Here is a 26,563-nt window from a genome sequence, read left to right as displayed (position 1 = left end):
TCGATGTGCTGAGAAATAAAAAGGACATACTGTTGCACGATTACCTAAGCGACTACGATGCACCTGCGCACAAACAGAGCCATGCAATGCACTGCCACGGCTCTGAGTGACGGCACTGCGCTTGGTGGGCCTGGATCGACCGGGCACTCGCCTCGCCGGCATCTGAGGCATAGCTCCTCGAGCCGTGGCACCGATCGTGAGTTTTGCCTTTACGGTCAACAAGCGCCCAGCGAGAATTCTCTGTCCTCTCGAGGTGAACAACGTCACTGCGTCCCATTCGTCAGACGTCCACCGAATCGGCCTCTTCCAGGCGCTTGAGGAAGAGCTCCCGCTCAGTCTGGAAGCTGTCGGCCAACGGCGCCTCCTCTCGGGCCACCGGCGTCGTCGACGCCGACGACTCGGCGATGCCTTCGTCGTTGATGGCCTCCTCCAACACGGCCAGTTCGAGCGGTTCGTGCACGCACTGAGACGGCAAAGACGACGACGGGCCGTGGTTGAGTACTGCGACGAACGCGGGACTGCGACAGCTCGCGTACGTCGTGTCGTCGTCGGACGACAGCGTCCGGTACTCGTCCGACGACAACGTCCGGTACTCCTCTGTGGTGTTTGCAGTCGTCACGCTGTCTCCACTGGGCGCCAGTTCGGCCGACTGGTAGATCGCCTCTGCCTCTTCCTGGCTCGCCGGCGAACGCGACCGGCGTGGCAACGTGGGAAAGGAGCCGGAGTGCGGAACTGGGGGCTGGCCGCTGCCCCCATGGCCAGCCTCCTCGTTGGACGTGGCTGCGATGATCGGCAAGCTGCCCCTGGACTGCTGCAGCCCTTCGTTGGACCTACGTGGCAGTATTAAATGGGATCCGTGAATTCCAAAAGTGAGAAATCAAAAAGGTCCTATCCGATCGACCCGTCTAACAGGACATTGTTTGTACGGTGCTTAAATGCACTCACGGTGACCGTGGACGGGTTCTTCAAAATGCCCGATTATTTATATGCACGGGCAAAAAAAATAATAAAAGCTTGACGCTTTACGATGGGGCTGGAATTGTCCGGGCGTACACAGGCACAGCGTAGTAGCTGAGAGCGATAAAAAGAAGATTGCGAAAGCATGACATCGGCATAATTTTGGTTCCTGATAACTTACTGCAGGGTCATTCCCCGCCAAACGTCCCAGCCATTTTGCCGACCATCCTAAGTGTATTCGAAAAAATTCGTGCTGATTTATTAAGGCAAAAACCTTAGATACCTCATCAAACGCGAAAATTGACCGGCGTCCCGCGTCGGCGGCGTCAACACGAGTGTTGCAAAAGACCATAATCACGTGATGACGTCGCCAAAATTTGTGACGTCATCACATGACACCGTAGCTTGGTCAACGGTGGGCCGATTACGGAGGCAGTGCAAAACCAGGTGAGGTGACTCCGATCATGGAGGCAGTGGAAAACCACGTAAATGCAGAAAGGTGCCGGGGGGGGGGGGGGGGGGCAGGAACAGTAAATCGATTGAGGAGAAAAAGAAGATGGCTTTCGCCTTCCAGACGTCTGAGGTGAGTGCATAAGGGACCGAGCTTTTTGCACTGAAAACAGTGAGTTTCTAAAATATTTCGGAGAGAAAACTTTTTTGAATCATTCGGGAGCATTTCGAATCTCGCAGAATGTCGTCCGAGTGATGCTTATGAGAAAATGTATTCTGAGAGCATCGTTTCTTTTTTCAATATCAAGTTTGGTTTAGATATTAAGCAAAGGCGTATGTGTAAGGTGTTCGAAGCTCAATAATATTACTGCAATTATTTTGCCACATACACTTCCAGAAATTTTGCCAAAATGTTCTATGTTTACTTTTTTGTTGTTCTAAGGAAGGAAATAATTTTTTAGTTTCCCTATTGACGGTAATGGGGAACCTTACTATATAAGAAGAACTATTTATTTGCTTTCGATTGACGTATAAATGATTTTTAATTGGAGCACCAGGTTGTGTAAACTGCATCTCAATGTGGAGCAAAATGAAGATTTCCTCAAATTCGTGATTTTTTCTTCATTGCAAACTTCAGTCGTCTGCAAATATTTTTAATGCGAAACATACGTTTCATAAAGTAAGTATTGATACTCAGATATTCATACACAGCGAAATATCACAAGGAAAGAAAAGTAAACATGGAAAATTTTGGCAAAATAATTGCAGTAATATTATTGAGCTTCGAACAGCTTACACGTACGCCTTTGCTTAATAATGCTGCGCATATGGACAAGGAAAACGAAGGAACGTGCTTCGAAAGCACACCCACTAATGTTCGCTTGCGCTAAACGACTTATTTATCATTGTCAAAAGGGCCGTCTTCGTACTGTGGCCACCAGGATCTTCCGGCACATCTATAAGTTCGACCACCGATAAGGGCGCGTGTTCTCTGCTGACTATGTAGTTTCGCCTTCCACAGAGTTTTCCAGGAGTCCTGATGGCATCCGACCACTCACAAATACCTTCCCTGTGCGGCAGTCGACAGTGCCCCGCAAGAAGTCCGTGCCCAGAATAATGTCATAAGTCGACCGCGGAATAATCGTGAATTCCGTCGTAACGACATGGCCTCCCAAAAACACGTCAGCACTGCACACACCAGTAGGACGCAACGGCTCGCCACTCACTCCGAACTTTCCGTCCCACTTAAGAGCAACTTATCGGCCTAAGATGTCTTAAAAGACACGTTACCGAAATTGTCGCCCATGTGTCCACCAGGGCCATCACAGGCACATCGTCAACAAGAACACGCACTTCGTTATTGAGCATCAACGCAGGAGGTAGTATTTCTGTCAGTGGCTCACCTCCGCGCCGGACGTGGTGCGACGCAGCGCGGCGAGGGAGAACGAGGAGCACGCGGCTCCAGTCAGGTGCCGATTGCGGAAGCTGCTTGGCCAATGATCGTTGCCAGATGATGCCGGCCGCGTGGCACCGTGAGGCCGTTCGGAGAGTCGTGAAAATTCTGACGGATGGGCCATACCGCGGAGCTATACAAAGGTTGCAAAACCGTGAACACCGCACACCGGAACATCGCACCCCGGCAGCTATATGTAAACAAAAATTGGTATTGAAACAAGAAGCGATACTCTGAGAATAAGTTTTCTCACAAACATCACTCGGGCGACATTCTGCGAAATTCAAAATGCTCCCAAGAGACCAAATATTTTACAGCGAAAGCTGTTATGAGATCATTTCAACGGCCGTTTTTGGCGCCGTAGTTGTCCGCCGCCGCCGCCGCCGCCGCCGCCGGTGTCCGTAACCACTATCGCTCGAAATAAGAAAAAAAAAGAAACGAAATAAGAAAAAATTTCCAGGATGGAACGGGGTTCGAACCTGGGCCTTCTGCGTGGGAGCACAGTCTTGTACCTCAGAGCCATGCCGGTGCTTGCAACTGCCTTGCAAGAAGACGCTATACAGGCTTCATGTCCAGGAGGAACCACATTAACATATGTAATGTAGTGTGGTAGAAGAGTAAAAAAATTCGGCAGATCCCATGTACCCCAGGAGTCGATGTTATGCGAAGCATGCGGCGGGTAGGTGACTGTGGCGTTACTTTCTTTACTGAGCGACACGTTACAAAATGACGCTAGAGATTTGTATAAATTTTATACGCACGCATATATATGTTGAGGAGCCGCATATGTGTTATATAACTAGTTGTATACGGTTGGGTAACGCCGCCAATGGCAACGCGGGTATTACCAACACCAGAAGCGGTAAGCTGATATGTAGTGCTTATACGTGTCCCTAGAACGCACGCACGTTTCACGAACCTGTGTGCATGTGTGCAAGAAGTTCTTGATAGTTCTTGAACAAGGGCATTATCACGGTGATCAGTGAGCACCAGCAGCTGTTCATGACATGTTATAGGATCCGGCCATGATCGTGGTGACGAGGGGGGCATGTGTAGTGAAGTATGTGGTATAGTAGAGCTGTTAGAATTCGTGGATGCCTCGGTCATTTCGTCGACAAATTCTCTGTCGTCAGAGCCGGCGACATGTCGGAACCTGAAGCCACCCTTCGCGTTGGTGAGGTATAGGCCGTCGAGGCTGGTAGGCCTCGATAGTGCTACGTAGACCAACATCAGTGGATGGTATTTGTCGTATTCGTAGACTACCTGGGCGTATGTAGCCTGCGTAGCCTAGTCTACAAAGCGGCTATCAATTTGGCATCATCATCGGTCAGCATGAGGCCATCGCCCAGCCTCGTAAAAAATGAAGAGGACACTGCGTCGTTCTGGTGGACGAAGTGCACTTTACGGTGCGGTGATGTGGATATCATATGTAACTTTCGTTAATGTATGCCTCCGAGATCGAGCAATGCTTCAATATAGCTTGCTGAATCATAGTAATACAAACGTGTTTATTAGACTGCTATAAAATCGGAGCCAACACTGGAACTACAGAAGTTAATCTGATATGACGCCTGTATCGTAAGAGTACACATTGTAGGAGTATCATGTAGTGTTTATTGCTTTCTTGTAAAATTAGATAGCCAGCACCGCAACCACAATTGACGTTGCACCAATATTACGCCTGCCTAAGCTGTTTTTCCAAACCAGTTTATAGACCTGGCGTGGCTTTAGTGGTAGAATACCTGATTGCCACGCAGAATGCTTGGGTTCGATTCCTGCTGGAATCCTAATTTTCATTCTTTCCATTCGTTGAGTCAACGCTGCCGATGTTGGTTTTCCTTAACGCTCTATCATTTAAGTTACCAATGTCTGTTCTCGCCGTTCCTGGGTAGATATAAACCGTCAATCACCTGTGGCGCATACCCGTACACCGCGGCCCGTGGTAAACGGGTATGTGCCACACGTGTCTAGTGGAAAGGGTTTGACGACGTACGCGACAGGATTTTAAGGTTATTGATGTCATGACCCGGCAGTCAGATTCGCCAAATCCTCTTACCCTCCCATGCAAATTTTGGTCTACACCATGTTAAGGAGGCGCTCATGAGAGCACCCAGACGTAGGCGGCTAGATAGATAGATAGATAGATAGATACGTAGATAGAAACGCTCAAAGTGGCAGAGGTTCGCTAAGAAATGCTTCGCATTTAATAACAACCACGCACCACACACCGCGAATTCTGTAAACAGGCGTCACACAATGCGAATTGCGCAACGAGTGGGCTGTTGGATGCTTCCAACCCATTACAAGGGGCTCTGCAATAATTCTTCATCGTCATCAGGCACAACACCAACAAAACGCGCATAATGGCTTACATGTTTTTAGCGGGTACCACGGCTCTCCGTTGAATGACGAAAAATGGCATAGTGGCTGTTTCCCTACTTCGCAGAAATTATGATGAGTTATAGCGTAGTGGGTCCCTCGCAAGTGCACTTGCATTGGTTGCCAAGGAAGCCCATAAGCCCATCGTCCATTTCCTTAGGGTCTCAATAAAGTTCTTCCCTCCTCTCTCTGTCTCTCTTTCTCACGTCAACGTATGTTATATTGCGTGATGGGAGAGTGAAATAGCCACCGGGCGTCACATAATGTGAATTACGTAACTGGTTGGCCGTTTAAAGCTTTTAACCCATTACAAGGGCTAAGCCACAATTCTTCATCGTCATCAGTCGTCACGTAAACAAAGTGCACATAATGCCTCACATATGTGTAGCTGGAACCTCGCTTCTGCGCACAGTGATGAATAATGGCGTTGTAGGTGCTTCCCAACTTCACAAATAATGTGATTTATAGCGTAGTGGGTACCTTGCTAGTGTACTTGTATTAGTAGCCCCAAGAGAGTTTACAACAGGCTCCAGAAATGCCGCTCTTCCAGCTTTCGCTGTGACTGTGCTGCGCTTTCCGCGCAGGCCTGGAGTTTTTTTTTTCTTTCTCTCCGAAATATGCTCAATCTTTTTTTCGAATACATTTGAGGTAGTCGCCAAAATGGCTGGGATGTTTGGCGTGGAATAACCCTTCATTAGGTGCGTACAAAAACATTAATGTTAAAACATGTATGCCACACGTAACGACAGACACGTTCCCTACCACCCATAAAGGGCACTGCCTAAGCAGTGTCTCGGAGCAAATAAGCACCTGTACCCCTCGTGGAATGAGTGTCGTGGCGGGAGCAGCAGGTCCTCGGCCCGCAGCTGCAGCATCCTGGTCCCTTCCTCGAGCCGCCAACGCAGGTCGTAAACGCGGGCCGGAGAGGAGCGCAATGGAGTGTTGAGGCGCGAGATGACGGCGACGCCGGCCTCGCTGTTCTCCAGGGACGCTCGCTTGCGCTTGAACCTCTCCAGCAGCGACGACAAGGGGCTCTCGGACTGCGATCGTGTCACACCGCGTTTGTAAACTCCTTCTGCACAACCAAAGTACAAGCTCCGCCCCGCGCCTGCCGTTCATCTGTGCAAGAGAGTTTCCCCGAGTGTCGTAATCATTGCCAGCAAGTTCAAAGTTTTCGACCGATAACCGGCAAAACGAACACTTACCTGAAATACGCGAGAGGTGCTTGACGTCACGGAAATGAGCAATTACAATTGGATGGGGCAAATTCTCTCTGACAATGACGGCTGGGGGCGGGGCGTACATCTTTTCTTAGTTTGTAACCCACTATAGGTCAGCACGTGCGCAATTGATTCGCATTTCTTTGAACACACTGCTGCCGCTAAAAAAGTCCCAGCGCACAACTATTACTGCATTAAACGCACATTGCATAGCGGTACTCACGGCCGATACGAATTTCGCGAGATTTATCGCTACGCGTTGACGACTCCGAGCGACATTGCTGCGAGACAGCATCTGTGCCAGAAATGGCGTCGCCCGAGGCGCAGCTAATACCTAATCGCGCGGTATCTTTTTCACCAGCGATGCATTTTTCTGACCAGGCACATTAGTGTAGGAGCAGCCTTTCTACCAATGAACTTCTCCGTACTATATACATATCCCGTTTTTAATACGAACATATTTCAAGTTCGTTTTATTAGAGTTGCTTGATGCGCCAGAGTGCATATAAAATCTCGTTAATCGTGCACTATTTCAGTTGTACTTTTATGGCGAAGCTAAAGACCACAGATTCCAAATGCACTATAACAACGGTGCATATAGCGCATTATTTTTTTTCACGAGTCGTTGAACGTTCAACTGAAAGCTCAGCGCTGTTGTTAACCTTGAGAAGAGGCACTATAGCTGCATGGCGGACAAAACGACTACGCACCGAAATTTGCTTCTTCGGAAATGATTCTGGGCTGTGTAGCTCGTTCCTGATCATTTGTCTGGTTTTTTTATCTATACATTGATACTACGCCAACAAAGCTGTTTCGCTGGCTCACATACAGCTGCTGTTATCATGTTCGTCTCAAAGCAGGATGTAAGCAACAAAAGTATTACGAAAAAGACAGTTTGGCGCGAAAGGCGAAGCTGTGATAGCGATAGGAAGGCATCTAAAAACTATATACAAAATTACTTGCTAGCTTCAGCGGCTGTGTAACTTGCATAAAAAACATCAGCGTACTAATTAAGTTAACGAGCGCCGTGGTTGCGTGCACATGGACACACGGACGCACCTCAATGGATGACTGCGTACACTGGCCTTCCCAACGACGGCGTGATGAGCAACAGAAATGAGCAAATGCGTTGAGTTGTTTTGGCTTTCTCTCTCTGTACATACCGGGTGTCCCAGCTATCTTTAGCCAAGGGTTAAAAAATACAATATTAGAGGCAGGCGAGTGAAATCAGTTGCAAATTGCTGACAGCCACCTTGTGCATTAGAGATAATTTTTGTTTTGAAATTATTTATTTGTTAATTAGGATTATTTAACTAAATTTCTAAATATTAACTTTAGGCAAGAAATGCGACTTGCAAAGTTCGAGAGTGTCTTCAGAAACCGCCATTGCACTATTTGCGATAAAGAAAGTCGCATGTATACCATTTTTTCCAAGCTGCAAAGAAAGCTCGCGAAATACGAAAAAATATCACGCGACTAGCGCATTCACGCGCAGCGAAGGTGCTGCTCTCAGCCGTGGTTTGAGCGGACGAAATTAGCTGCGGCCGCGACTCGCCGGCTCCGTTGCAGCGGTAGGCCGATAAGTTGGCGGTGGTTTCTTGGCCTGCGTCAGCCACTTGGAGCGCATGATGGTGCAAGTTGTAGCGAGCGCGGGTCAAGAAGCCGCCGTTAACTTATCGGTTATTCTAGAGCCACGCAGGTGGTTCAGAATTTGTATACATGATCTCTAATCAACGAACCCCGCTGGTTTGTTTTCAATACCTAAACCTGGCGAGGGACCCTCCAAGTAAAACGATGCTGGAAGCCGAAGCGAACTGAAGAAATTCATTTTCTACTTGATCTGTATAACGGTATACTTTCGGCACCCTGTGAAGCAGAACAGCGCCATTTTAGAGTGACGTACACGACGTGGTGTCACATTCAAATAACCTGTCACGCAATCACAAGGCCTAACATGCTTTCAACGTGATCCGCAGAATACCCACCTTGACAGAGTTGTTTTCGGACGACGTTTCGGCGGAGAGCGGCTCTCCGAGAAGCCTCTTCAGCCTTGCTATCTCAGCATCTAGCTGCAGGATGCATTTGCAAGAGTTATCTGCACGTTGCCAGAAAGCTAAATGAAACCACGAATGCGTTCAACGTAGAACAACTGCAGCACAAATGGACGCAGAGCAGTAACACGGCGCACACTTGTGTCCATGCATATGTATACCGGCTGCACCAGCTCACTTGGACCAAAATTAACAATACAAAATTTTCGAATCATCGTCCAAGTCAGCTGTGAAACCCTGTATGAACACGTATCATTGCGCTGCATTGACCGCCTTTGTGATATGACACCAAAAGAGCCGCACGCGTGAGAGAATATCGCATTCATAAAGCGCGAACACGAGACACAGGACAGGCGAGAGAACAAAGTCCTGTGTCTCGTGTTCGCGCTTAGTACCATATTATGAATGACTTGTCCCAGCTTGCAGCCTTGCTGAATAACGCACAAGCTGACGATGGCCAGCGTTCACGCAACATGTGCACAGGTGGCCTAAGAGCAACCCTTGTCAAGCCGTCATATCATGCTGCTCTCGTGGATGTCGTCACAAAGAGGGAGCATTATTTGAGGCAAACGTTACTTATTATTCTAGTGCACGAAAAACGGTGAAACGATTTTATAAGGCCACACGTGGTTCGATGCACTTGAGGGAGAAAGTATAAGCTTAGTGAATGTACGAATAAGGCCTGAGTTTTTTAACAAGAATTTCCAGAAATTGGTAAGTTATAAAATGGAAGCCAGAGCTATTTTCAGTTTGTACCTCTGAATCAAAAATAAATACCGTAGTTCTATAAATTTCACCCCTTAGAACATCTGAAACAGATAAATATGAGTTCACAGCTTGCGCAAAAATATTACAATATTTATGAATAATTCCTGCTCCAAGTTAGTGACATATTTCAGAGTAACGACGTATGTTGATTATGTCCGTTTTAGATTTAATATTAAGAGCAACTGAAACTCTGATTTCGTTTTTCATTGCTGAATTACGGGTCGGAAACTACAGTCGAAACTTCGCAATCTTTGATAATTCTTGTGAAACAACCCATGGCCCACACAAAATTTGCTTACTGCAGCCGCTGAATTGTAACGTTTTCGTTTATATGCAAGAAGCCTATGAAATTCAGTGTTTCATATGGCACATATATTTAAATAAGAGCCTCCGAGCGAAAGATTCATAATAACAGTGAACCCGAGTCAATGTGAAAAGCGTTTATAAGATGTACCGATGGGCGGTTACATGATTATTCCTAAGGAGGAAAGGGGGGGGGGAGGGGGGCTAGCTTACGGGAAGCCTGATACCTACAGCTGAGTATGGGGTGTCAACACGCATATTCAGCTTATACGTTGAAAATTAAGAGGGAGTGAGGGTCTGGACATCGGGGCCCCTCCTCTGGATCCACCCGTGGATGTACCGGGCTCTTTCTACTTGACGGCGAAATGTGCCGTGTAAAAGTGCACCGACTCTGGCTATACCTCAACTCCGCACGTTTACAGACCGTATAAAATATGGCGCGTTCGATATCATTTACTAGTTCAATAAAGTTTTCTTGATTTGAACGAAGTGTTAACAACACAGTTTCATCTAAGATGTTCTTAAGTGCTTTATTTTTCTTTTGCGACGCAAGTTTGCTTGATTTGATTGATTTGTGATACGTAAGTGGCGCGGCTTGACACTGGGGACCTGCCGACTGGCGTCATATTGGCTAAACGCATATATTGCTATTGGCACTACAAACGCAGAAGAAGCTTGTTTGGATGATCGCATTTAGAGCCGGGTAATTTGGCAATTTTATCCCTTCTAGGGTGCGAATTATGATCGAGTCATTGTGAGTACAGCACCACACACACAAAGAAAAAGAACGGACGAAACACGGGAAGACTAAAGAATACAAATGGAGTGTCTGCAAATGTGCCAAATTCGCACAACATAATTCCAAGGCACTAGGTATCACATTCCAAGAAAGAGAATGAAACAATATGTTATTGTGTGCCAGTTTCTATTATTAACCTTAATTACCATGTAATTAAGTACCTCATTATACTGCATTAAGTCATGTTTCATTCTTACATAAAAATAGTCATATCGTAGACTCAAAATGCATGCGCAATACATTTTTGGTTTATTCACTTCCAGCAAAGAAAAAGTCACAGTTTCACAGCAAGGGCGAAGCAATGAATGCGATAGCAATAAACTGTATGTTACACGAAGTGAGGCTGGCAGCTAACTGTTTTGTATCCGATCTCGCGTAACTACAAAACGCTGGTGTAAGAGAATATGGCCGCTCCAGGGAGAGATGCTCTCTGCAGACACTTCGCGTTGAGAGCGCAGCCCGTAGAAGGGTATACGAGCCGCCCGCTGTGATGGCTTTCCAGATAGCGCGCGCGCCAGCGATCGCGACCGCGCCCTTAGACTCCAAGTTCAAAGTGGCTGCTCGCGCGACAGCCCCCTTCCCCCTCCCGCCCCGCACCTCGTGTCTTTTCATGGTCTTAAAGACGGGCGGGACGTTTCCTATCTGCTTCGACGGCAGCACTCCCCAGCGGGGTGATGTTATCGCATGCCCCCTCCGAGCGACGGAAATGGGCCGGCTCGTTTGATCTCCGCTTCGGCCGTGTTCGTCACCCCCGCTAGCGCGCTTTTACCCGCGGTAGAACATACAATGCGTGGGGGAGTCTTATCAACTTGGACTTAATACCGGAAGAACATGACGGCAACGGCGACGGCGGGAACCCGTCGAGACTGTCCATATAATTGCTATCGCAATGAAATAATACTTTTGACGTTGGCCCTGATACGCGGCACGTCGAACGATCCGTCGAACATCGTAGTGCCTTCACTAAAGTGATCGGCTGTAGTTTTATGCCGAACATTGAGGTTAAGTCAAGACACACTGACTGTACAGAAGGTTGCATTCATCCTATGCGCAATGTGTCTTGCTTTTTCTTGGCCACTAGTCCAAAGAACTGGCAAAAACAAGTAGCGTATGGGGACGCAATGGGGCTATTCACATTTTCTTTCTGTCTGTTCTTCGTCAAGCGAAGAATGTTTTGCGTACGATGCAATGCGTGGACACATCAAGGTATCCGTCCTAATACACGACTGATATGCAGATAAAGAAATGCACTATATAGGTATAGTGAGTAACAATAAAACGACGGTGTTCTTTTGATATTTTCCATTCTAAGTTGCACCACGGTAGCCAGCTGTAGGCATTCACCTGCCGATACGTTCACCTCTGCTTTCTACACGCCTTCATTCACAGGCATTAAAAGAACCTGTCCGCCGCGAATGCCCAGTTATAGCATTCTGTTGAGCACGAGGCTACGGGTTCGATTCCCGGTAGCGGAGGCATAATTTCTGTACATGGGCTGTAAGGCTCAAACGATCGTGTGCCATGCTTCGGATGCGTATTAAAGAGTTCTAGACAGTCAAAATTAATCCGAAGGCCTTGATGGTAATTTTTCGAGACAATAAACCCACATTCTATAATTTCATTTGCAGAGCCATGCACGAGATCGTGTCGTCCAGGACGCATTCAGTGTGCCTCTGCGTATGATAATTCTGCAACCACATCTTCCCAACGTTCGAGGACTCTTTAAGGGTCCGTCAATGAAACACTCATATTTAATTATATTTGCAGCTGCTATTGAAGTTTCACGCACAAATTGAGGTGATGGCATATACCTCTGCAATTTCGCGCGCGTAGGCGCGGCTCTGGACCTCGGTGCGGTAGTAGAGCTCCCGGCGCTCGTCGATAGCGAAGCGCCGAGTGTTGAACTCGACCCGCACGCCGGAAGAAGCCACCACGGCATCAGCGTCTGCGTTGTTTATGATGGCGTGGATCTGCGCGCAAAAATGTGGCTCAAGGCTCGTTGACAAGGAGAACTTATGCGTGACACTTGGCTCGCGTGGGTCCACGATGCATGGGCAGACACGCGCAGTTACGAAAAAAATATTAAGAGCACCTTTGTTGCTTGCAATGCGCAAGCATTGTCTCACCGCTAGCAAACAATGTCCGCATGAGCGCGCACCGAATCCCACTGAGGCACAAAAGCAAAAAGAGCACGTGCGCAGTGACCGATGCCATATGTGCGTACTCCACCTATAGACGTGGTATGTGGTCTTATCCGCTTTCGCCACTGTTTGTTCCCGTTTGCATAAAAGAAACCCTCGGGCTATTATGATAAGGCTTGCGTTTCAGGTTCCGAGAAACAAGGAAAAAGCTCCGTTCGATGTAAGTCATCCAGCTTGCCATTGTCATGGCGGGCGGGTATAGTATATAAGCGAAACCGGGCGCTAAAACCGGACATTAAAATAACACAAGTCTTCGCTGAAAGCTTAATTCAGGCGGTTTGCCCTCGCATCGCAGAGATGTCAGCCGATAGTGAAAGAAACTGTTTGTTCCGCCGTAAGTACCAATGAGCAAAGGACATTGTTAGGGAAGGGGAAAGAAGCGTCAGCAAACCGTCTGCTGCCCTTAGTGCCAAGGAGTCGCGATTGTCAAATCTGAATTTGTCACGTCAGATTATCGCGGTATGGTCTTTTTGGAATATAGTGTTTGCATTTTCACGCTCTTTTGCTTGTTTTAACGCAGGTGTTCACTTTACGTCTATTGGCTTGTTTTATCACCTGGATGACTGCGATGCCCATGTGCCAGGTATACAGGCTATTGTATAGTATATTCATGTTGGTTCTTCAAATAAACTTCTAGATGTAAGTCAGCGCTCGTGCCATGATCTTCCTTCTTGTTCCCTCGTCTAATTAGCGCTGTTAGTTGTCATAGACAGCCGCGTTATGAAAATCGGAATGGGAATCGAGCCGACAACAGAAAGACTCGCGAAGTTCGGAAGAGCACATTACCGGCACGTCGGCTATTAAAGGGACACTAAAGAGAAACAATGAATCAGTTTAGATCGATAAATTGTGCTCCGAGAACTATAATGTCGTTAATTTCGCCATAATAGGTTTAATAATAAAGGAGAAAATCAAGTTGAAAGTTTCATTTTTAAATTTCGCGCCGTAATCTCTCCGCGTGTGGTCACGGATTTCAAAGTGTATTTACCGTATTTTGGCACCATTGGCTCAACAATATTACCCCAAACTTGGTACGTTAAGTCTATGGCCCCATCAAAGGACAATGTACTTCATTTTTACCGATTAGGAACTACGTAGTCCCAGTAGGCGCTGTCAAAACATGTGACGTCACGGCGAACGGTGCGGAAGCGCGAAGCTTCAACATTTTGTTTTTGCGCGTTTTCTCGCTGACTAAGCGTCTTCTCGCAGCAAGCGTAGTGTTTTTGGTATCGTGAAAGATTACTTTGCTAATGTGAGAAAAATCGTTGTCCTCTTTAGGGTCCCTTTAACGCAGATGCTGCCACCTAGGAGATAGTATCCTTTCGAGCAGAGTGTTTCCCGCTGTTCTGGCCCCTTTGTGCTTATAAGTTAACGCGCATACTGCAATCACAAACGCGTATAATGGTCAAACCGGTGGTACAGAGCTCAACACACTTGTGTGGAACGAGCGGCGCGCACCGGACTGCGTATACCGATAGCACGTTCTTTCAGATAGTCCACGTTTCACCATGTGCAGCCATCAATGATGTCGGCTATGTTGAACGAAGTGTTCACATAGCCGACAGTGCCTGTGCAGTTCGGGGCGCGCCGCTACAACGTCCTAGACAAGCGTGTCAGTACATGTCCGTTTGTAAGCACTAGCCGCACCGCGTGGTTCCACTGAAATCGAATGCAGGCGTGCAAGGAGGAAGGCGCTCGCCTTGGGCAGGAAGAGCAGGCACAAAGTGGTGGTGGTGGAGACGAATATAAGCGTGCCGACGAGCGCGTAGGTGAGCGTGTAGCGCTCGGTCGAAATGACGTTGGCCAGGGCTACAACGAGCGCCGAGGTGATGACGGCGTTGTAGACGCTCATGCCGATGTACTGCGAGTCGTTGAGCGCCGGTATCTGGACGTTGCGCGTCTCCCAGGCCATGTAGCAGCCGACGACGAGCAGCAGGCCCTTGTAGATGTATAGGGCACCCAGCCACTTGGCCATGTGCTCCGAGTGGCATTGCTCGCGCTGTGGCAGGTACACCACGTCTCGCTCCAACTTGGAAATCTGCGCCCAAGAAACGAGGAGAGTGCGAATGTCCACGACGTGAGAGAAAACACCGAAACACAAGTAGTGCGAGGGAGCTGACTGCTGTGGCATGTACACAATAACTGCAAAACGAAACAGATCTTTGGTCATGTAAGTTGGGCTTGCTGTACATTCTTTCCGATGGTGCGAATGAGACAGAACACAAACGTGTGCATGCTACGTGTGCATGCATGGCTTCTTCAATGATCAGTCTTGTTAATTCGTCTCGGGTATTGGGTGTTAACTGAGTAAGCACCCCATCCCTCACCTTAACAGAAAAAGAACCGTCATTTCTGCATGTCGCATGACAAGTGCATTTGATCACGCCACCGTCATTCACCTGTAGTGATTTGCAAATTTTTTTTATATGGTGATTAGCAAAACCTAGAAAAGATAGAAAGCGCGTTTTCTGTTCGCATAACAGTTACTGTGACGACTGACGTGTATGTAACCTACATATGTGCTTTCAAATAAATCCACTTGTTGAAAGATAGCGATCGTGTTGTGTTCTCCTCTGCTGCCTTTGTCCTTTCAGGCGCTTTACATCATCACTATGTCACACCGACAAGACCGAACCTCAGCAGTGGCAGACATTTCTAAAGAACCATGCAAAGCACAGTTTTGAAAAGACGAGCTCAAAAGACGAGCCACGCTGAGAGATGCATAAAAAAAAAGAAAAAAACATGGCTGATCCCTCCGTCATAGGAATCGATATAACACGAAAGTGAAACGTGTCTTCACAGAAGTAGTGCTTATTGTGTAGTGATATATGAGAGCTTGTACAATGTCTATTCGTGTTTGGCAGCTATAGCACCGTTTGACGTGGATGCACCCATGTTGACAGCATGTCTCTATCGCGACGACTAAAGCCCATGATCATGATTAAACCGTTGTGGTAGCTGACGGTGTGAACATATATTTGGACACAGCGAATCGTGAATCCCGCGTAAGGATGATATCAACAAGCTCATAATCAACACTGGTACCCGGTATGCACTTCAAAGCGTCGTCAATTAAGGAGAGAAACGGCACGGTGTGCGCTTTCTAGTAATGGGTAGCCGACGCCTGTGCTCATGCATACATAACACACACTGCGCTTCAGCAACACGGGAGGTAGAGGTTCGTAGCCTGAGCCGCAAACGCGTGCGTCCCGCTGGCCTCTGTCTCTCGGGCGCTGCTCTCGCTCCACCAAGGCACGACATTCGCCCGTCGAAATCACGTCCTTTCTGCAACGCATATTGCAGCAGTTTTGTTAGTCGGTGCTCGCGCCATTGAAGCAGTCGGCGGCGGAGAAATCCCGTTGGTGCACGTGGAAGCTGCACTACTCCGATGAGCCGACGCACGCTAACACGAAGCCAAAGGCAAAGAACGTAACTGCGTCAACGGTGCCTCGGCGACGCCAGCGCGGCCAGTCTACCTCTCTGGTACCGAGACGCTTTAACCATGGCCTCCGATATCGCGCGCAATCTCGGAGTAAGCGCTAGTAAGTGTCGATCGTGAAGCATTACTTCTTTTCACATCTCACAGACGGCGGCACCGCCCCGCTCCGCCCGCCGCGAAAGAGAATGTGTCAAAGATATAAGGCGCGTTCGCGCCGCGTCTAGCATCTCCCGAGTTAGCTTAGTCGGTAGGGCGTCGGGCGCTTGCCCTCGCGGCCGCAACGTCGTGGGTTTGATCCCCAGCGGGGTATCTTTTTCTTGTTTTTTTTTCTTTCTCACCAGTTGGCGTCCATTTTATCAACGTCATATCCGTGACGGATGTACTTGGTGGACCCCGGCATAAAACACCTTCGTGTTAAAAAAGAAAAAAAAAAACCTTGGAGGACGCTTGAGCTGCGCCTTCAAGAGTAAAACGCGATAGCGTAATCGGGCCCTGTGCGCATCGTTTTCTCAATTGCTAGCCGGGCTTCGGTGCTCGGTGCATATCTCAACTATGTCGTAAGGAAACGAACGGCTGTGCGCGTAACAGTGGCCGTTTGAAGCTATCCTAGAATGCCTACTGCAAGTACACTGGTGAAGTGCCCACTTTGCGAACCAGCGAAGGGACCATTACGCGTTCGTAGGGGCAACACGCTAACCTACGCAGCTTCACTTTGTTGATGCTTTTGCTCATGATGATGATTAAATATGACTGAGCGCTTTGTAGTGGGTGGGCCTTTAAAACACCCACTCGTTGCGCAATTCACATGTTTTGACGCCATGCGCGATTCTACGCTTTTGCCACGCAATATTACATGCGTTAAGGAGACTCCGTCCACTACATGACATTCATATAGTGTTTCTTTTTTTTTTTTCGAAGCTGTTTTAAGCAATAACGTGGCTCTGTGGCAGAACACCTGCTTGCCGCGCAGACGGCCTGGGTTCGATTCTTACTCGAACCCGAATGTTTTTATTATTTATTGCGTTTGCATCTTTCTCGATTGTTCGGTCACGGACAAGATGATTTTCACTCACAACCAACGACGCTGACGCCGGAATTTCTGCCAAACTAGCTCCTTAACGCTATCGCGTTAAAACGAAAGCAAGAAGGCTACAAAAACGTTGGCACAGACCACCGCGAGGTACAGACGGGAGTCTTTCAAAATCTATTCAAATGAAGCGAAAAAAATTCACAGGGTCCCTTATGCCTTCGCCTAAGATGACTCGAAGGCGAAAGCCGTCGTCTACTTTTTCTTTTCAGTGAATGTATTGATCGTGCCCCGCTCCCCTCAAAAGCTTTCAGCACCTCACCTGGTTTTGCAGTGCCTCCGATCATTCGGCACTGGCATTGCTCGTGGGGACTAGAGCTCACCTCGTCGACAGCTCGTTGTTAATGTCTTGTCTTGGCTCCTCACCTCTTCGAGATCCGCGAAAGCGCATACGACTCAGAGCCAGCCGTGGCCTGCGTCATATGGTGACGCCATGTGATGATGATTTTTTGCATCATTCGTGTTGACGCCAACGCCGCGGGACGCTGACGCCACCAACGGTAAATTTTCGCGTTTGATGAGGCATCTAAGGCTTTCACCTTAATATATCCAACGTTGTACCGTGACGCTTGTCCAGCTTTATGCCTCATCTAAGGTGGGTGTGACAGAAAGCCAGAGAAACATTCTGAGGTGACAACATTGTAAATAGTTTGGGGCAGTGAAAGGCGCAGCACCGTCACAGAGGTGCAACCAGCACTTATGAGCCCTGCGGCTCCAGCTTCTGATGAATCCTCTTTGAAGTAAAGTTTTTCTTTTAGTAATGCAACCCTGTAGCGCAACTTCCTTTTTTTGCAGCTTGCTCGCACGGCTACGCCAGTTAGCTCGACTTGGAGCTTCGTGAAGCACCTTCCGCCGTCATTTCTTCGCACCAAACGCAGTGAGACGGTGGTCGCCAAAAAGTTGGTCCGCGCTAGCTCTGCTGAAAGCGCAGTTAGCGTCACTTACCGGCGCCACCTCAGCGCCCTGCTGCGGCGTCGATCCACCCACCGTCTGTCGCACCGATGAACGCGGCTGGCGAGCGTATAGTGCACTCGACGAGGCTTTTACGGCGCGCTCTTCGATCTTAACGCCAGAGCGAGCCAAAGGCACTGGTCGATCGCGCGATACATTGCACAAAAGGGATAAAGGCGCAAAGTGGCGAAGACACCTTTTCAGGAGCCACCTGTCTTGTTCCGCCAAGTGCGATGCGCACCTCGCTTTTTATTCGTTCCTCCTCTTGGTCTTCGCGGAATCCTGAGTTGCTTTGCCGCACCGACCCGTACAAATGCACCTATGGGACCCTGTATCCTGGACAAAGAACACACATTTGGTACTTGTTGGCTTTGCGACAGTTCCAGGTTGCACTTGAAATGCATGCCTCAATCATGTCTCAAACGATATTTCAGCAGCGGGGAATCGTGCCCCGTGTAGCATCAAAGGATTGGAACCAGTTGCCATCACATGTTGCTAGCATCAATACATGCCGAGACGTCATCCATGATAGCATTCAATCAAGCACCCGTGATTAGTATTGCGATGGCTTGTACTGCGCATTCGTGTTTTGCACTTATTCGCTGTACTTTATACTTTGACTCTGTACTGCCTTTATTATCAGACATTGCGCTTTTGTTTGACTGTTGTTTACTTTTTTCCGTTGCCAAACAATAACTCGAGTTATTATATTTGTGAACTTTCCACGTAACAGCTATAGTTATATTCATTTTCTTGTACCTTGATTTTTTACGAATCATGTACGCGCCGCTATTTGTACCAGACACCCCCTGATACTCTCAACCCGTGGGCTTTTAGGGGTAATTTGAACAAATAAACAAATAAATAATTAACTGCCTTCGCGGTAGTGCCATATAAAGTGTGCCAATGTGTATGTTGCAATATATTAATTTTCATTCATTGTTAGACTTCATGAACGGCGCCTGTTCACCTTACTCTGAGCTCCTCTCTGTCCTTCTTTCCTCCCCTCGTCATCCCAGCACAAGTTGCCCCTGCTGGGTTAACTGTGCAGTTAGCATGTGTGCATCTCCACGCTCCTCTTTTTCTCTCTTTTCGTTCTCTGCTTACGCACTGCGAGCCGCGCCGTTCCTCCGTAATACCCATTTTGTCGTTTCGAAGGGGATAATAATAATAATAATAATAATAATAATAATAATAATAATAATAATAATAATAATAATAATAATAATAATAATAATAATAATAATAATAATAATAATCCATCTATTGTCGCACTTTTATCTCAATGTCCAGTGGATAGAAAGGCCCTTTTTGTCATTTCGGGTGAGTCTAGCGTATGCAATAAAACTTAATCGTGTTCTTGTTAAATATATGTTGCTAATATGCGGTCTGCTTATCTGTGTGCCGCAGACTGAGATAGAGAATGATTCAGCATCTACGGGCAGGGACCTGAGAGGTGCAAGCTGGAGACGGTACGCAGCACTGATACGCAGCTGCAGGTTAGGATGGTAGCGCAAGCAAACAACAGTTTCATGAAATTTATTGCGACAACAATTATACAGCCTCGACGGGTTTTTGCCGTCGGCGCAATGAAGTCGATAACATGTTCTACCCGCAGGTAAAAGCGCGTGAGCGGGGGCGCCGAACATGCCTAAGGCAGAGATGAAACGAGCCGGCTGTTTCCATCGCACGGAGGGCGCACATCAATCCACGTGCGAGGCCTGACGTCGGTTGATCCTCAAGCAGAGAGGAAACGTCCCGCCCGTCTTTCCTCGGGCGAATGAGCATGGACGCCGGAAGTCTGGAGGGTGCGGGTGGGGAAGCTGAGTCGCTCGAGCAGCAAGTGCAAACCTTGACCATAAGGGCGCGGTCGCGAGAGCTGGCGCGCGCGCTATCTCGGCAGACATCTCCAAACGGCTCGTATGCGTTTATACGTGCTGTTACAGTGAACTAGTGCTGTGCTCTCACCGCTCCGCGTTGAGACAACAGACTTCACGAAAACCGCTTCTCTCCCTGGAGTGGCCGTATTCCCTTACACTGCAGTGTTTCACGGCGGAGCTGTAAAAAGCGAGCTCGAACGGTCGAAGCATCGTCCAGCAGACACGTTTAAACTGCGCGAAGAAGGCAACAGAACATAGAAACAGACAGAACATATTCTGTACGGTATGTTGTTGGGCTAGTTGGCTCATAGACTCAGCAGACAAGCCGACATCTGCACGAAGAAGACAGCATGTAAGAACATAGAAATACGCACTATGCCATATATAGCATAGCCATTTATGGTATTGGGTGCGAGGCCCACCAATGGAAAAGCTGGCGCCACCGTCGGCGTGACGTGCAAGGCAGGATCAGCGGTTGCGTCGCCTGCTTCGGGAGCACCGACGCGCGCTCAAAGCGAAATTTTAGAATGCCACCCGCGCTGTAGTTCTAATTGAATGGGGAGCTTTTCCCGCTTCGGATGTGCGCTTGACAGCACTTGAAAGCACTGCAATATACGGTCGCTGTTTTTGAAGGCGTCTCATATTGTAGGCCAGTAGTATGTACGCGGTGCCACCATGCAGAACGTACTCAACGGAGCCCGGTGTCAGCCTTCACACGTGTCCTCAGGGTAAGCCGCTGCGTGAAGCTTGGATTTTAAAACTGAGAAATGGTGAACAGCCATCGGCTAGAACACGCGCGTGCAGTGAGCATTTCCGCGAGGAGGATTTCTGCTTCGGCATGATGCTGCGATGCTCGATGAGTAGCAGAAAGCGCTCACTGAGGCGCTCGCCCGTGCACGCTGGCCGGCTAATGACGCCTTTGTCCCGCAAGCTGGCCCATATGTGTCCACCTCCTTATGGACCCCAAAATTGGGTTCATTCACTCCCGAATTCAAGTTGGCCCATGCCAACCTTGTTTGTTTTCTGTATACGGAGAAAGGCATCGGCGATTACCTCTTTCCGAGAGGTTGTGTATCTCGACGCGACCAGGCCCATCGAGCTCTGCTGAACTACATGGACCAAACAGATCTGGCCACCCGTTTATAAGCGTTTCTTTTCCTTTTTTGTGTGTGTGTTTACCTATTTTTGTCCAAGTCTTCGTCAATTTTTTTCTTCACTTTCCTATCTCCTTTCCTCTTTTTCTCCTCCTAACTTCCTTTCCTCTGTCTCTTCCCTCCTCCCGAAAGAGCAGGCAGGCGTTGTGCCCCTCTAGGTGGCAGTTGCCAGCTTGCTCTCTCCCTCTTTTCTCTGTGTCCCTGTGCTTGTATGTATGCAAATAAAATAAATAAATAAATAAATAAAGGTGTCAAGCCTTTTGCGTTATAGATGCGCTTTTGCCACCGATATTGCTGCAGAACTTATAAAAAATGTTGCGCATTGAAACTCTACATTTCGGTCTCTACACTTTGTTTTTACCTCACTTTTTTGCTGCTAGCTGCAATAACTTCATTGTTTGCCACTTCGATTCCTAGCTCATGCGGGTTCCATACTGCCATTGTTTGGAATCCAGCCAACGTTGTTATGTGATATTTTTACTTTATTTATTTCCAGTACCCTCAATCGCCGAGGCATTGTAGACGGGAGTGGGTTTACAATATGAAATACAAAACAATCAAAGAAACCGTGCTGTATTATACAGTGTTAGCGGTAAATAACACATGTGCAGTATAAGATCTCAAAAAAAAAAACGAAGCAACGCAAAGAGAAATAAAGTCTGATTCAACTTAAATAAATACATGAAATCAAACATTAATCGAAACAAAACTGAAACAATAAATAAGAAAAATGAACTGAGAAAAACACAGCAAGTTATAGAACATTAGCTGGAAAAAATATAAACGTAAAAGAAATGTCACAAACAGAACACAACAAAACCAAAGGAGAAAATGGCAGGCATCGCGACACGTGTAAAAAAAAGAGAATGTTATGGCGAAGAAAGATACGTGACATTATTAGAGAGGACTATCACAAAGTAGGTGCTCAGATAAAGAATGGCAAGAAAGAGAGTGATCTGAAATAGATGATTCCAATCGTTTGATGTGAAGGAGAAAGAAAATGCATGGTCTCGCGGTCAATCTGGGATGAATGATAAGTGGGAGGCTTAGTAATGAGCTCGGTACGTAGAGATGGTAGACCTTATGAAAGAGGCAAAGGCGAAAATGTGGTAGAAGTGGCAGTGACAAGCTGTGTTTGATTGCTGATATGCTTGATGCACGCTGGTAATGAGAGAGAATGAAGCGCACGGCGTTATTTTGATTCGTTCGAGATGTCTAACTTTTCGTGGTGAGCGTTCCAGATCGCAGCGGCGTATTCCAATTTCAAGCGCAGAAGAGTTTTATAAAGAAGCATCTTGAGAGAAGCTGGAGCTAAAGTTGCGACGAAAGTATACCAACGTGCGGTTAGTATTGTTGCTGATTATGTTAACGTGAGTGTTCCATGATAAAGTGTAATTAATTGTAACGCCCAGTCACCGGTATGATGAACCACTGACGAGTGCGATGTCACCTAGTTTGTATGATGAAGAGCTCTCATACTGCCGAGTTAGCATTTTATGACACTTAATTTCATGAGCCACTTATCGCACCAACTCCTAATGTTATTTAAGTCTGCCTGTGTAATATGTTTATCATAACTGCTACGTATTTTTCTTAAAGTATGCAGCCGTCAGCATAAAAATGTACAGAAGAAGACACACAGTTAGCCAGGATATTGATATATATATATATTTAAAAAAAAACATCAGTGTGCCAAAAACTGAGCCCTGTGGTACACCGGACGTTACGCTTGTTTCTGGTGAGTCGTGACCGTTAATTGTGATGTACTGAAGACGGTTGGTTAGAAAATAATCGAGCCAAGCCATTACCTTAGAGTCTAGATTCAGTAAGAAAAGCTTTGAAATTATTAAGGCGTGATTAACTGCATCAAATGCCTTCGCAAAGTCCAAAAAGAAAAAAAAAAACATGACTGATCCCTCTGTCATAGGAATCGGTATAGCACGAAAGTGAAACGTGTCTTCACAGACGTAGTTGAGTGTTTATTGCGCATTCTTTCGCCCCAAGTGCGATGTAACAACTGCTATAGCAACAAATTGTAATGTCACGCGAAGAACGGTAAGCTGCTCGAAGCTTGCAACGCGCTGCTCAAGCACAAAGGACGCACTGAACGAACATACACAGGATGAGCGCGAACTGTCACAGTTGTAACTTATTTCTGTGTGAGCAGCGCGCTCCTTTCGCAAAAGCGGCCGCTGCAGTCAGAGAAGTGGCCTTCGTGCTTCCAACGCAAACTTGCGGTGAGAGCACAAGATGTACAAACCACCGCCATCACGAGATCACGAGCGACCACGCCCTGTAGAGGCGCGCAATCATCGCAACGCGTGGGGCGACGACCTTTAAAGCGCGCCCTTCGCGCCATCTCACTATAGTGATAACGAAAACACGCTGATGTACCACCGATCTCTGAGGACCGCCACCGGAAAATGGTGTATATAAATAGCTCGCCGTTAGTATGGCAGAGGACATGCCGTATGTGGCCGAATCGTTTCGCGCTGCGGAGCGAGGCGTCGTAAGTTCAGACTCCCGGTGAGGCAAGTTTTTCTTCCAGCTTTTTCTTTGCCATCTGTTAGTATTTATATTTTACAACGTCATATCCGTGGCGAAAATACGTCAGTGGAGCCGTGGTGGACCCCGGCATAAAACACTTTCGCGTTAAAAGATGCAATCGATCTGAGAATGTTAATCAAATATAGTGTGCAAATGATGAGTAAACACAAGCAGCTGGGTTTCATAGGAGAATGTACGCCTAAAACCACGTTGGGCCGATGCACAAAGATGAATTGAATTCTGAAAGGTCAGCTATGCGCGGATGCAATACATGTTCCATAAGTTTACACGCTATGTTTGTTAGTGAAATGGGCCGGTAGTTGAGAGCAGAGTGTTTGTTACTGGACTTGTATACTGGCGCCACATTTACGATTTTCCAATGCAGTGGTAAGATTCCATCTTCAAAAGACTGCTGGAAGATCTTATACAAGAAGAGAGAAGAGTGTGTGCATGTCTATTTGAGAAATTTTGAGGCAATGTCATTACGACATGATGAGGATGTTTTCAAGGAATCAACTTCACGATTCCAATAAGGGTGAATACGTGGGCTTCTTGGTAGTGGGTTATTTCATAGGCTTCGTTGTAGCGCGGCAAAGGACGAGGACACCAGAAAGAAATGTACGACGACACACAGCGCTACCTAAAATTTTTTCCATTAATTCCATCAAGGCATTCCTGTAAGTTCATGTCCAACATGGCTAAAAACAGACTGCTAAGCACCGGCGCTAGACAAGACCCAATGCACACTCATTTTTTCTGCAGGTAATGTGACCCATTATGTCGAATGAAAGTTGATTGTAAATATAACCTTAGCAGTTCTAAAAAAAATGCTCGACTGCAATACCTGCTTAAGTACAGAACCACACGGCAGCAAAGTCATCAATACAGGTCTCGACACAGGCTAATGGTTCCGACTGCGGCAGCGAATAATACAGATCTTTAACGTCGGCGGAAAAAAACATTTAGCTCATCATTCTCATGAGCTTTTAAAAAATCAAACACTTGTTACGAATTTTCAGTGAGGAAAGGATCCTTGATCTCAAGCAGATTAAGGAGACAGGGTAAGCAAAAATATTGAGAAAAATTATTTCTTTCTTTTTGCGCAATTTAAAATCTGCGGCTTCTTCTGAACCAGAATCAGTCATTTGTTTGTCTCAGTGCAACTTCTTTTTGTCTAAAAATGGCATATTTCAAAACTTGTGCGGCGGCCTGCCACACCCCTATTCCTTACGTAGCAAGGGATTTCTTGCAGTTCCAAGCATCAAAGCTGCATGGAGAGGTTACAGTTTGCAAGCTGGAGTGCGTTGGGCACATTAAGAAAAGAATGGGCACATGACTGCAAAAACTAAAGAAAGCAGAGACATCAAGCTTTCTGGCGGGAAATCTATATCTGGTCGGGGACGTCTTAGTGATACCATTATTGACAAGCTCCAAAGCTTTTATGGCTTGGCCATTGGAAGAAATATTGCCAGCTTGGAGGACACGTCAAAAGCTGTCTGGTCCACATATATTCACATGACATCAACGAATACCTATCCATCCCACGGTCTTTGCCCGAAAGACGCCGGCCTCTGGTGCAAATTTAACAAAGCCCAGTTGAATGGTGAACCACACGTCCATAAGGAAGACCTTCTAGCATCTGTTCTTCAAGCTGTGAAGCTAATTTATCAGCAGCTAGCTAACCAAGAATTACTTGCGAGCAATTGCGAGCCTTCATGGGAAAACTCAAAACCCCACCGAGTTGTTCAATCATGTCGCGTGGGCTCCAAAAACGTTTTCCTGGAACACCAAACATTGAAGATATGCACTCTTAATTGATGGTGTGCTCTCTTTTAATGATGGCAGTACAGCACGGGTCAGAGTGCTGAACTTCTTTGGCCATTTCACCAGGGCGCTGCACAGTGCAGGGCTTACGCGTCCTTGACCTGCGTCGACAGTACTTCGCTAATAGGGCTGCACAACTGGCAACAAAGGAGGCTCGCCAGGCAAGACGTCTCATTACAAAAAGAAAACGTGATATTGGTGACGAGTATCTGGCTGATTCCTATTGAAAGTGTTCGTCCATTTGCCGTTATTTCGTTCTACTTTTGTAATAAAGCACATTTTCTACTTCCATTGCGATTATCTCAAAACATGTTTTTTTGGTACTTTTGTTCCTTTATCTCAGTGTGGTGAAATAGTGAAGAAGACGAGGACAGCAGCGAGGAATGCGCCACGTTGCGGACAAAAATGGAGCGCGTGGTGGTGGTGGCGAAAAAAAAAGGAAGAAGAAGCAAGGAGCTGGCGGGGGTGGCCACGGAGGCACAGCGTTCGAGAGGCCACGTTCGTGAGGGCTACCCGGGACAATCGCTGGGCAGCCTCCTGACGGGTCGCGCTCCTGCGGGCGCTGGTGACCAAGGTGTCCGTGTCCTGCCCGGTACCTGGCCGGTTCCTGCCTGCTTCTTTCCTGCGCTTGCTGGTTCCGGTCTGCCTGCCTGAACGCGTGGTCCACCACCACTCACCCTGCTGCTCACCTAGCCGCGCCGCTACGTCTCGTCTATATGCTGAGACGGTCGACCGTCGGCCTGCTGTGCTGCAGACGTTTACCCGGGACGTGAGCAGGATGTCAACGAATGTGAGCGCATCACTCTAGGACATTCCACGCGTATTGACATTTTCGTTTGAAGTGTATTTGGGGATATCTCTTATGCGTGTATTGTCTTCAAAAGTTGCTTCTGCTTGATAATATATGTTGCTTGTATACCAGCCTTATCGTGCACGGCTCCTTCCTTCACCGCACCGTACATGAATCAAAGTGACGGTCCGCACCTTACTCTTTACACTCAGCAACCGCAGTACTAGGGAATATACTGAAGCGGAATTATTATTTTGTGCGGAAGTGCTTTTGTTCAAGAAGACATCAAGAAGACATCTAAGGTACGTGA

At 47.3% G+C, this 26,563-nt stretch overlaps 1 protein-coding gene across 1 annotated transcript in view; it reads right to left on the bottom strand.

Annotated features, from left to right (window-relative positions):
- Positions 1–210: 210 nt before the first annotated feature.
- The window catches only part of LOC119381058 (gamma-aminobutyric acid type B receptor subunit 2), a 271,571-nt gene continuing 245,218 nt past the window's right edge, over positions 211–26,563 (bottom strand). Inside the window, exons 14-18 of the mRNA XM_049412140.1 lie at positions 14,281–14,619; positions 12,192–12,350; positions 8,445–8,528; positions 6,056–6,279; positions 211–830 (exon numbers count right to left, since the gene is read on the bottom strand). Coding sequence (XP_049268097.1) covers positions 281–830; positions 6,056–6,279; positions 8,445–8,528; positions 12,192–12,350; positions 14,281–14,619 — 1,356 coding nt within the window. The 3' untranslated portion in view covers positions 211–280. The remainder of the gene's footprint in view (positions 831–6,055; positions 6,280–8,444; positions 8,529–12,191; positions 12,351–14,280; positions 14,620–26,563) is intronic.

This window comes from Rhipicephalus sanguineus, chromosome 2 (genome assembly GCF_013339695.2).
Source record: "Rhipicephalus sanguineus isolate Rsan-2018 chromosome 2, BIME_Rsan_1.4, whole genome shotgun sequence".
Classification (NCBI taxonomy): Eukaryota; Metazoa; Arthropoda; class Arachnida; order Ixodida; family Ixodidae; genus Rhipicephalus; species Rhipicephalus sanguineus.
This window is presented reverse-complemented; position numbering and strand designations above follow the sequence as displayed.